The 13106-nt window shown below is 43.6% G+C and overlaps 1 protein-coding gene across 1 annotated transcript; it reads left to right on the top strand.

Moving 5' to 3' along the window:
• The first annotated feature begins 1971 nt into the window (after positions 1 to 1971).
• On the top strand, positions 1972 to 12849 carry spg21 (SPG21 abhydrolase domain containing, maspardin). The gene is made up of 9 exons (XM_075463659.1): positions 1972 to 2244; positions 2344 to 2406; positions 6471 to 6632; positions 7480 to 7560; positions 7887 to 8032; positions 8111 to 8219; positions 10717 to 10824; positions 10905 to 11045; positions 12397 to 12849. The coding sequence occupies exons 2-9, from the start codon at positions 2344 to 2346 to the stop codon at positions 12520 to 12522; spliced, it is 936 nt and encodes a 311-aa protein (XP_075319774.1). The 5' UTR covers positions 1972 to 2244; the 3' UTR covers positions 12523 to 12849.
• Positions 12850 to 13106: the final 257 nt, after the last annotated feature.

The raw sequence follows: 13106 nt of genomic DNA, 5'->3' as shown, positions 1-13106 counted from the left end.
ATGAGAAATAATGGAAACTAAAAACTTTGTTTGGGTTGATTTTCAGGGACACAGTCAAGATCACCCCACACAAGCTACGTTTCAACCATGTTGCGAAGTGGAGAGGAGCAGAAATACCAGCTTTGGATGGACAGTATTACAAGTGCAAGCAAGCTACAACTACATAATTTTATCTACAGACGCTTTATTTTTAGATCGATGTCTTAGGTATAGCTGTGGTCAATAACAGTCAGAGCTCATGTTGGGGGGGGCTATGTGTGCGGGGTGATGTTGTGTGTGAGTTTATGAATGTATTGTTTATGTTTATGCATTTAGCAGACGCTTTAATCCGAAGCGACTTACACTGGTAGGCGTCTAGGGTAAGGGGGTTTGAACCAAGGTCACCCACAATCTTACCACTACACTACCCAGTCCACTATTGATTTTATTATGTAAAGCACTTTGTGCTGCTTCTGTATAAAAAGTGCTTTATAAAAAATGTTTGATTTGATTTGATTTGATTTAAGCATCAGTCCAACAGTGCCATTCTTAATTCTACCCTGGATCCTTCCCAGAGGTGTGACCAGAATGGCATGTGTGGGTGGACAGTTAGCTCATCTGGGGGGGGCAGAAAACAATACCTGAAAAAAATAAAAATAGAAAAATCGGTGGAAAACCACTACTACAACTTCAAGCATAATAATAATAATTATAATAATAATAATAATTCAATTCGGTAATGAAAATATGTTCACACTAGCATAAATCATGACCGTCAATTTTGTTAACATTGTGGAATTTTTTTATGAAGTTTTTTTTTTTTTTTTTTTTTGTTTTGGGTTTTTTTTGTAAAAACATGTAGAACTCATATGATGCAATAGCTTTTGTTTAACATGCTCCACATTCTCCATTGAGGGTTTAAACTCAAGTAGATACTTGGGGCAAGACATCCAGTCAACTCCAGCTTTTTATTACCTTCATTAAAGCTGCCGTCGGCAACTTTTTTTTAGTCATATTAGCTTGAACTGTCATGGGATTCTGGAAGTAGAATATTGAATAGGCTGTTTAGGAAAAATCCCGAATTCTGTAGCTCCCTCTGAAGCCTGTAATCGTACTTGCAAAAATCGAGAGCTCCCGGCTGTTTTCAACCAATCACGTTAGGTTTATTATTTATCTATTATCTGAGCAGAACAGTCACCAATCATGCTGAGCGTGAGTCTGCCCCAGCTTGTGTGCGCGCACACTGGTGTGAACTCACGTGCACAACCTCATCCACAGAGGGGGAGGGGTTTGGGGGGCGGTTTGGAGCTTGGTAGAGGTTGGGGGAGGGACCTGAATCAGTTTGAATTTTCCGACTTTAGACTCGGAATTTTGAAAACCTGCCGACGGCAGCTTTAAGTCTACATTTCTTATCATCTTTATAAATAACAAAAACATCTGAAAATGTGAAAATAGCCTTTTTTTTCAGCAGCAAGGGGTTAAGGTTACGGAGGAGGGGAAACACGATAACAAAAAATAAATAAAGCTATAAACTTTGCAGATATATGCTTTTTTAAAATCACCACCTGCATTTATTCTATCAAGACAAGACACAAGGACAGAGCATTTCTCAGGGAGGCAGGACTTGTTCCTGGGGGGGCAGTGCCCCCCCCCCCCCCCCCCCCCCCCCGTAGCCACGCCCCTGATCCTTCCCAAAGCGTCAGTAGATTTCACCTTACCGCAGAGAAAGAACAAGGATAAGAGCTTTATTTGTGATCCAGGTCTTGTGCATGCTGACATATAAATAGAAATATGACAGATAAATCCAAATGTATACAGATGCAGCCAAGGATTCATCAGGTAGTGCAGGAGTAGCGGTCTAATTAAAATAACGTAGGTGATACAGGTGTACAGGTTGTTTTGGCTTGCTGCCTTGATCCATACTCAGAGGCAGACTGTGACGTAGTGTGAGTTCCTGCCCTCCGCGCGTGTCAGTGCGGTGGGCGGGTCGCGGCAGGAGCTTTGCGGAAGTGTGTGAGCAGGGAGTCATATGACCAAGCAGCAGCCGGAGAAAATGTTAGCCTGACATGGGTAAACATCCCATACCTAAACTTCCACCAACAGCGCGATAATAGCGGCCTGGCCTCGTGCTCCAACACGGTGAACTTCTGTGGTGAGAGAGGGCGAGAGAGCTCCGCGCGGACGGAAAGGCGCTGTGCTGACCGAGCGTCGCCGCCTGATGCTCGCCTCCCAGTAGCAGCCCAGCTAACCCAGAGAGCCAACACGGTCTGTCTCACTCAGTGGGACCAGTGGAAGCTGTGAACGGAGGGTGGGAGGTTGTTGTGCCTTCTTTGTGTGACTGTTTGTCTACGACTGTGTCCGCAGATGGAGGAGATTAAAGTGTCTCCTGACTACAACTGGTTCAGAAGCACAGTGCCCCTGAAGAGGGTGAGTAGCTCATCATGTGCATTGTTGTGTGGTGCACTGCAGCAAACCTTCTCCACAGATGTTCCAATAAGTTGTGTTATCGGTGGCCAAATTGGGCTGATAACACAAGGTTATCAACACAGGATGAATATGGTGAAAAAAGTCCAGCAGCAGGTGATCTGCTTTCATCTGGATGAACCAGCACATGTGGAAGAGTAAACACATCGGTGCTGAATGGATGTGAGAGTTCATCCAGCACGTGCTTGCTGCTGAACACATCAGGGGCTGATGTTTGTATTGGAGAATGATTAAATGGGCAAATATGGCTGATGATCAAAGACCCCACTGTCAGGTCTGACTCAGACCAGCTGAAAATTTGTCAGGCTTCAGTGTCACAAAAGCAGCTTTTTCTCTTTCCACCGGGCTCGGTCACCATGGTAACTTAGACTGAACTCATAAAGTGGTGGGAGCAGTTTATGTTCAGGATTAAATCTTGTAAAAAAAAAAAGCTTAATCCTTTCACTGATTCACTGATACAGTTTAAGTTTTTGTATATTGTCCCGATTAACAAGATGAAGAGTGTAAGTCTGTGCTATCCATGTGATGGAACAGATAAGAAGGGAGGTCATCTGGCTGGCTTCTTCTGGCCATCTCTTCCAAGTGACCAGCTGCTTCAGGAACTGCTCACATCCCCAGAACAGAGGTGGGCTTTTGGGATGATCCTGAACCTTCAGGGCTGAACATTTCTGATTGGTCCAGAATTCCCTGCGTTTCTCTCCCGCCTTTCTGTCATTTCATGTTTCTTCTCCACCATAAGTGGTTAACTCGGTTGTATCGGCAGAATAGTTGTTTCAGTTTGAAGTCAGAGCGACGCAGCTTCGATCAGCTGAGAACTCACGGCTGCTTAAGAATGAATGAGAGAAGGATCTTTCAGGACAAATAAAAGTCTAATCAAAGCAAAGAAACCTCACTCTCTGACTGTTTCGCAGCATTTATGCTGTAAAGCACAAACAGAAAAGCTTAAAAACCCAAAGTCATGTAGCAAGGAGGACACGTCCTGGTTTGGCTGCGCTGGGGCAGAAACACGAGAACAATGTTCTTAGTATCTGTCGGGTGCGATTACAAAATGAGCATCAGTTTAATATAATCTCTTTGCTTGTTGTTCTAATCGATGAAAGGATCAGGTGTCATACAAACTTTCTGCTCTATGTCAACCTCATCTAAGCTGGAAACCATCTTATGATGGGAGTACGCCAGGCGCAGAACCAGAAACCTCTCTGACCACGCTCATCTGCGAACTGCGAGGTTGGCTGAACACCTGGAGCGTTCTGTGGGGGAATCTTGAAAAGCTGTGACTGTATGATGCTGTAAAGATGGATCCGACTTCCTTCCTTCCTGCAGGTTCCTGCTGCAGTGAATGTCTCCAGGTTTGGCCTTGATGACAGTTCAGCAGGCCCGTAGCCAGGATAAAAACACAGAAGGAAGTCCAATAACTGGAGAAAGCTGGAACCTCTTTTTGGAACAAACTGGATTAAACCAGCTGTTTGAATTGTTCAGTCTTCTGCAAAGATATTCCCCCTCAGCTCCCTCCCCAGTGAGAACATTTCAAACTGTTGGAGCACAAGAGGTCTTTGCTATATTTAGCAGCAGAGCCTGTGTGTGGGATCATGAGTTTGGACGTTGTTATAGATTTTGGATTAGAGATGATCTCTTTAAGGATTTTGTGGTCAAATCACAATTTTGGCATTTTAATGAGGTTTGGAGAAGATGGCTTTCTATACAATTTTCACTTTACAAACATGCATAGGCCAAAAGATACACAATTATTACCCAATCTGTCATTTCAAGTGATTAAAGCAGAATTTTCTTGTTTATCACAAAGATGTGTCGACAGAATAAACTTGTGATGAAAAGCCTGCTTCAGGTGAAAGGAAAATCCTCCAGCTGAGTCTCAGCTGCTCAGGAATTCTTTTTAAATGTGCAAACCTGCTGAAGCGTTGGTGGACTCGCTGTGCGCACATACAGCTGCTGGTAGCTATGCTCACGCACGTTTACCATGGCACGTCCTGCCATGAGTCCTCACAAATTAATGTTCACATGCTGCAATTTGTAGGTGACCAGTAGGAGGTGTGCGAGCTAACTTCAGATGTTTTGGATCATCAGTTGGGAAAACTGTATTTTCAGCCTAACTGTTTGCTCATGCTGCTTCCCGTTAGCCTGGAGGATTTAACACACACCACTAGCAGCGAATCAAGCCTCTGCCTCTCGTTATCACTGGCTGACTAGTGTTTTCTTTCTTTTTCTTGTTGCACAGCGCTGTTGTCTGTGAAGGATTTTAAGATGTGTGTCAGGGTGTGTGTGTGTGCGTGTTGCTGAACATAAAATCTTTACCTTCACCAAGTGCTGTCCCCCCCTGTGAGGAGGGTGGGCTTTTGTCCCACAGCAGATGTTCATCAGGAGGTTCAGTCACGTGTCACATGCTTCCAGCCACACTCAGTCACTGCAGTGGCTCATGCAGACTGCTCGCCGTCACATGTTGCATCGTACTGCAGCAGGTATGACTGATTTCGCCTTGGGACAGAATGCATTTAGTTTTCTGTCCTAAGAAAGCAAGGAATCATCATGTTGTTTGTTACAGGTCACTTACAACTGTTGAGGGCAAAAATGTTTGGTTTAAGGCGAGACACTACAGGTGAATAGGGTAATATTTTAGAATAATAGATATCACCATGAAACTTCCTCAGTTGATTACTTATACAAGTATGAAAAAAGATGTATTACAACTTTTATAAATTTGTATGTTTAATTATGCAAATGAGGCATTATCTCATTAAATATGCAGACATTTGCATATATTTCTGGAAGATAGATCTGATATATGATAAAGCCAGGTGCAAAATTCTTTTTTTTTAAATTTTGTTTACACACAAAATGAAAAGGAAATTACAGAGGGATTTCTGGATATCTGCTTTCATTTCCTAGGAAATCCAAATAGCCTAAAAAACATAAATCTTCGCCATATTTTTTTTATTATAATGTCACATTAATCAGGCCAGGAATGATTTATCAACAAATCCTTCTGTAAATCTCTTCAGAATACTGCTAAGTGTATAACTGGAAAGTTTGGTGTTAGTAGGTGCTCCATAGGCTGAGATATTAACACTGGAAAAATACAAAAAAAATCATTTTGAAAAAACGGCATTTAAAATAGGGGAATTTATTTTGGTAAATTTGGGCGAAACGTACTGCCGGGAGTAAACAAAATGTGATGAAATAAACATTTTAATTTTATCTTCTTATACCTCTTGATATCATTCTGTGTGTACGTGGCCCAAACCCAAGCTCTATCTGGAACCTGCTGTCTGAGAATGCTGCCACATCTTCTTCATTGTGTAGACAGAGTTCATTCTGGTCCTAAACAATGTGTGGTTGGAGCAGCCTCAAGGCCCTGCTGCTCCCTACATCTCCTCACAGCAAGAAGGTTCCCAGGTCAACTTCCAGCTGCTTTCTGTGTGGAGTGTGCCTGTTCTCACCATGCGTGGGTTCTCCCGTTGTCCAAAAACATCCATGCTAAGTTACGGAGAAGTACAAATCCTGGTTGGGTTGTAAAAAGTATCTGCTGCTTCAAACATTCCACAGAGCACCATTAAATCCATCATAAAATGGAAAGAATACGACAGCACAGAGAGGGGCTCGCCTAGCAAAGCTCCCAGACCAGGCAGGGCATTAATCTGAGGGCCAGCAGGGGGCCAAAGGTAACTCTGAAGGAGCTGGAGAGCAGGACTTCTGATCAGATGAGACTAACATGGAGCTTTTAGGCCATCCAGCACCCGCCTTTACTACAAGAACACCATCCCCACATTGTAGCAAGCTGAGGAAAAGATGGGTGGTGCTAAATACAGAGAAAACCTTGTTGGGGGTATTGTAATGATGTGTCAGATGAAGGATTAAAGACCCCTGCAAAACATCTGTTTTAATCCAGATGATGATATACAGTAATGAATTGGGGTCACACCCTGTTTGGTTAATCTTGCTGACTTTGCCGGTTGTAATTGCTCACGTTGCAGTGGTTCTGTCTCCTGCAGATTATAGTTGATGACGATGACAGTAAGGTGTGGTCCCTGTATGATGCTGGCCCGAAGAGCATCAGGTGTCCCATCATCTTGCTTCCCCCCGTCAGTGGGACAGCGGAGGTGTTCTTCCAGCAGGTTCTGGCCCTGACAGGCTGGGGTTACAGAGTCATCTCTGTGAGTTAAACACTTCACACCTTGTTCTTTTATTCATTCATCTATCTGTGTTTGAGTTTTTTCAAAGTGGAGGTTGAGTGTGTGTATGATGAGTCTAAACATGACGGAGACGGCTGGTAGGTTGTTTAAAGGAAGCCCTGCGCCATCAAAGTATGAGTAAGTCAGGTCCTCGGGCCGTGCACAGACTTGCTGCATGAAACCATAAAGACTGTGAGACATCATCCCTGCTGATTCCTTCACTTTGTCTCAGAGGTGCTGTTTCACTGCTGAAACATTAGTTTTCTTCCCAAATGCTTATTAACGGTAGCCTAGCAAGCCTACAGCAAAAAGCTGTACAGGGGTCTAGTGACGCTGGATAGCAGTGTGGGCGGGATAAACGGTTGTCTGTTAAGTTGCCTCTGCACTCAACGCCACGCAATAGGATGGCGCAACAACCAATCAGGGCGATGAAGAAGGATTACGTAGTCAGCCCAACGGAAAGTACATGGTGAGCAAAACTCTGAAAATGTCCTTTTTTTTTTCAAGAAAAACTCAAGTGCAGTTATCTGTTCGTCTCGCAAAGAAAAATGTATAAAATGTAATGTACACACTGAAGCGTCGCACCTCTGTCGTCACTAGGTAGCCCGGCCCCCGACCCCGCTCCTCACGATTTGATTGGCCTGATTAAGTTTCGATTTTCAGCCTCTCAAAACGACCTAGATTTCTAGGCCAAATTAACGTATCTGATATGGGAAGTATGAATATGAATTTTCACATCATCATTGGAAGACTGCGTTGCCGACCACAGTTCTAACTCAGTTGAGCTGATTTGTAAGGACATCACGATTCCTCCACAATTCTTTTCCAGCTGCAGTATCCTGTGTACTGGGATCTCATGGAGTTCTGTGATGGCTTTAGGAAGCTTCTGGATCACCTGCAGCTGGACAAGGTAAGCCCCCCCCCTCTTTAAAGCAGACTCACCTCTCTGTGAGCTGAGGGGGTCCTGAGTGTCTCTGTGCGTGTTTTATTTGGGTTCAGCTGTGCATGCTGGGCTGTAAAGTCACCAGCCATGAGGGGCGTTTAAATGTTTTTTTTGTATGAATGTTAGAAGGGATGAATAAAGTAGATGTATGAACACTTGTTTGTCCTTAACACAGTTTTTACAAAGACGTTGTCTCACCAGTTTGTTCTGGTACGGGTGAAGCTGATTTCTGGATCCTGCTCACCCTCCGGTGCGTCTCTGTGTGTCTGATGAGGGTCCCGTGTCCCCCTCAGGTCCATCTGTTTGGAGCATCTCTTGGTGGATTCTTGGCTCAGAAGTTTGCTGAGTGTACACACAAGTCTCCCAGAGTGCACTCTTTGGTCCTGTGTAACTCTTTCAGTGACACCTCCATCTTTAACCAGACTTGGACAGCAAACAGGTGCTTTTAATGCTCACCTCACATCCCCCCCTGCAGCTTGGCTTCCAGTGTTGATACTTTATTTCTGTTGTCCCTCAGTTTCTGGCTGATGCCAGCCTTCTTACTGAAGAAGATCGTTCTGGGAAACTTTGCTAAAGGACCTGTGGACCCTAAGATGGCCGACGCAATTGACTTCATGGTAGATCGGGTGAGTGGACCTGCGTGTGTTAGTGAATGTTACTGACTGACGTGTCTGCAGCATCAGAGACAGACGCTACATTTTAACAGTGCTAATGCTAAATGCTTTGCACATTTACAGTTGGAGAGTCATTTGAATGTCATCGTGTTGCATATGTTAATGTGTCTGAAGACATAACACCTCATCCTGACCGAACGAAAGTGATCAGAAAGCTACTTTTCAATCAGCCTGTCCTAACATGCCGCGAGCGATGTCGCTCCGTCCAGCGATCACGCCGACCCCTTATAAAATCGCCCGCGCTGTCTCTATTGGGACGACATTTCGCGGCGGCGTCCCGTTCTTATTGGTTGAAATTAACACACTGCTTCCTGTTGACAAGCTAGTTAGCAACAGGTTAGCATCACTCAGGGAATAATGGACGAGGAGAAGCTGATCTTTACCCTGGAACAGCACCCAATGGTTTATGACCCCAAACAGCTGTAGCACAAAGATCTGAACCGAAGGGAGCCAGAGAACTCGGTGTTTCAGGTGAGTACATTCTGAACCAACAGAATCGTCACGCTGCATATCAGGACACCCTCGCGAAAATTCGTCGTCATATCGCGTCGGTTTCGCTCGCTTTCTGCCAGGATGAGGTGTAAGAGTGTGAGTCAGCGTTATATGAATGTCCATGTGTTGAGCTGACACTTCTCAGCCACCATCCCTGCAGATTACGGGCTGATCACACACCTGAGCTTTTACCTTAGAGGGGCGTTCAGGAGCATGTTGCTGCACTTGAGCATGTCCCCACAGCAAAGCTGACTAACGGTTGATAACTTTGGGTTACGAGTGGGTGATGTTAAGAATTATTTATTTATTAATAAATAGTAACACTATTCTTGGCCCGGTGGCGTCCTCCCCTCCTTTTAAAGGTGGCCCAGCTGATCGGGCCCGCTCAGCCACAGCTGGGACAACTGGCCTGGCTGCAGCCCTCAGAGGAGCACCCTCACAGTAAACTGTAACACCCCACCCATAAACAAACCAAACAAACTTTGCTTTGTTTTCAAAATTTAAATGACACGTTGTATGAACAATGAATGAAGGCTCAATGTAACTGCAGCAATGCTACCACTGAGGGAGCATGCGTGGATACAAACACCACCATGGCAGAGGCGGAGAGTACGATGGAAAACACGACGGAAACACAACCCAGGGAGGAATTAGTGCCGAAAAGAGCGAACCGGGATTCCATAGTGTGGTTTTGGTCTGAATTTAAAAACACCAACCAGACGACGCCAATTTGCAAAACATGCCGCCAACAAGTCGTTACTAGCGATTCGAACACTTCTAATCTGTTTTATCACTTAAAGACACGACATGAAGAACAGTACAGAAACGGCGTGAAGATGCCACAAACTACCTCAAAACCACGCACGAAGAAACAGACGCACCAAGCGAGCCTGAACACATCGCTGACCAAAAGCAGTCCAGCAGACACCACCGAACCACAGACGCCACTGCCATTCATATATATATATATATATATATATATATATATATATGTGTATATATGTGTGTATGTATATATATGTGTGTATGTATATATATATATATATATGTGTATGTATATATATATATATATATATATATATATATATGTATGTATATATATATGTATGTATATATATATGTGTATGTATATATGTATGTATATATATATGTGTATGTATATATGTATATATATATATGTGTATGTGTGTATGTATATATATATATGTGTATGTATATATATATATGTGTATGTATATATATATGTGTATGTATGTATATATATATATATATATATATATATATATATATATATATATATATATATATATATATAAAAAAAAAAGACTGGGTGGGGGGGGTTGCATGTTTACCTGCCTTTGGGATAGCGGGTGGAACCCCACCATACAACCAGGCTGCTGTGTGCTCATATAACTACTATCAATGCATCTTTTTATGCAAAACTTAGCTCTTTCTCACGCTGGGACAACTTGGTTCTTTGAAAGCAAAGTATTTGTAACATTTGCCAACATATGAAAAGTCCTTCTCAGTCTTTTCCTGCATGGCTGGACAAATCTTTGCTGTTCTCTGGAGCGGATTGTCGTCCACAACTTTGCTGCGATGGCTTCATTTCAGTTTTAGATTCATTTGTGTCTTACTGCGATTCCCGTAGTCCCAAAACATTCCATTTTCTGTTGCCACAGAAAAACTTTGTAGTGCACGTGTTTTATCAGCGGGCGGTCGTGTTCACGTGAGAGTCAGTTGCCAGACACGTTACGTGCGTATGATGGTGTCACATCTGCTCTGTGTGGAATTGGAATTGAAGAACGTTGCCATGGTGCAGCTGAAGAAGCTCCCAGTCGGTGACGTTATGCAAATCTGAGCTAACCGCATTCATGCAAACATTAACCGCAGGTTCAGGAGACGTCTTGAGTTTGTACATGTTTGATTATTAACACTCTGCTCCATGTCTGACTAGCTGGAGACTCTCAACCAAAGTGAGTTAGCTTCACGGCTAACACTCAACTGCCAGAACTCTTATGTGGAGCCGCACAAAATAAAAGATATTGCTGTGACCATTATAGATGTAAGTATCAACTGTACCAAATTCATTCCATCTCTGTTCTTCCTGCAAGCCACTGAATGTTGTTTGGTCTTGGTGTTGAGGTGTTTGATCAGAGCGCTCTGTCACTGGAGGCCAAAGAGGAGATGTATAAACTGTATCCCAATGCCAGAAGAGCTCATCTGAAAACAGGAGGAAACTTCCCATACCTGTGCAGGAGTGCCGAGGTCAACCTCTACATACAGGTATGCCCTGTTCAGCTCGTGCTGTTCACAATGGCTTCGGCTTCCTGTCGGGTGATATGAGATGTATCTACAGGAAGTGTGCCACCTTCTGAGGGAGCAGAGGATTTTTTTTTAATAGAAAAGGTTGACTGTAGTCATTCAGAAGTATTTCAGTGTGAGGGTAACAGTGAAAAGACAACGAGGCACGTAACGCACGTGCTGCTGCCTGCACGGCTTTCTGCAGTAACCCTGCAGTTCTTAGCATTTTCTGCAGATTTACAACTAATTTACAACGTCTGTGTCACAGCTGTCATTTCTCAGGCGACAAAGGGATTCAGATCGCAGAGCAAAATGTTTCTTTCCAAGCAAAATACTTGGGATGCAGTTTGTTCATCACTGAATGATTTGATTAGTTTGGTTCTAAAATGCTGTTTATGGAAGGAACTGTCTTACCTGTCATACTTGCAGATATCTGGGTCTTATTCAACCCTTATTCACTCCTTCCAGGAGTTGCATCACTGCCATCTCCCAGAACTAGTGACACAGAACCATCTACACAATGTGATATCAGGGCTGGAGATGAGTCTGGTCTGGCTGCTTTACAGTTCAAGGCTCCAGGCTGTCACCATTTGTTCCCATTTTGAGTTTGTTTTTCTTCTTAAATCATCATCATACGTCCTATAAAACACTAGTGGGCTTGGTGTTTTTCTGACTGTATGTGGGAAACAGGGAACATCAGGGCTACAGAATGCTCCACACTTATCCAGCATCGAGGTTCTCCAAAGCACTCTGCATGTGTGAAAACCTAAAACAACATGTTGAACAAGACAAAACAGAAGCAACACAATTCAGATTCATACAGACGCCCACACATATATGTGCACCTTATACAGTCTGCAGCACACACACACTACTGAACATATCAAGGACACCTGCATGTGGACACACTGGGGACCAATCAGATGGCCAACCCTGTGGTTGGGCTACGACCTGTTTACCTGAGCCACGCAGTAGAAAACTTGTCATGTCCTGAAATGGCTTTCATTCCGTTGACATTTAGTAAGAATGTGTTTAGGCTGCCCTGTCCCGCACAAAGGAAAAGGACTGAGCCCTCTACATGGAGCTATTTGCAGCTGTCACGTGATATTTTCCTACGGAAATTTTAACAGTGATGTCACACTGAGCAGCTCTTTGCACAAAAAAAAACTCCAAAGTTTCATTTAAAACACGAGACTGTGATTCCAGTTCCAGGAGGAGCAGCCAGATTACATAGAACAGTAGAGTTTGACAGTGGGGAGGTGAAAAACTCCTGCTTGGACATGATGTGTTTGGTTTTTAGGAATAGTTTTTGATTTAGATTGTTCGTGTACAGATTCACCTGCGTCAGTTCCATGGGACGAGATATGCTGCCATAAGTCCTGCGATGGTGAGCACGGAGGAGCTGGAGGTGCAGGAGAGTCACCTGAGCAGTGCCCAGGACTGTGAAGACCACCAATGAGAGCCTCGGACTCTCCCCCCCAAAGTGATTTTTACTATGGAGCTCAACAGTCAATCAGCAGCTGAAAATATATTTTTACTTGACAGATGAAGCAATATTTTGATGATGACCTGTACATAAGTGGTACTTTGCTGTTGCTTTGCTTTAAAAACATACACGACACCTTGCCTTACGTGAAATAAATTGTTGCACTCGTAAACTGCCTGAAGTGTAATTTGAATAGTGGTTAACAGCAGTACACTTGCTGTTGTAGAGGCATACTGTATATCTGAAAGTGTTTGTGTAGTTTACTGAAATAAAAATCCCTTTTTGTCTTTTGTTTTAGAATAGTGTGCTTGCTTTATTTCCAGCAAATGTGAGCATACCTGTGGTAAGAACACGCCTCGGGTCCAAATGGGTACCCCAGAAACTTCCAGTGTGTTGCTGTAGGATCATTACATTACATTACATACATTACGGTCATTCTGCAGACGCTTTTATCCAAAGCGACTTACAATCAGTGTGTTCCACATCGGTGGGCAAAAGAACTTCAGGTCACAAGAAATCACAAGTGCATTTCCTTCCAAAACCAAACAGCTAAGAGC

The sequence above is a fragment of the Odontesthes bonariensis genome, chromosome 1 (assembly GCF_027942865.1).
Source record: "Odontesthes bonariensis isolate fOdoBon6 chromosome 1, fOdoBon6.hap1, whole genome shotgun sequence".
Lineage (NCBI taxonomy): Eukaryota > Metazoa > Chordata > Actinopteri > Atheriniformes > Atherinopsidae > Odontesthes > Odontesthes bonariensis.
Note: the sequence above shows the minus strand (reverse complement) of the source record. Positions and strands in the feature narration are given on the sequence as shown.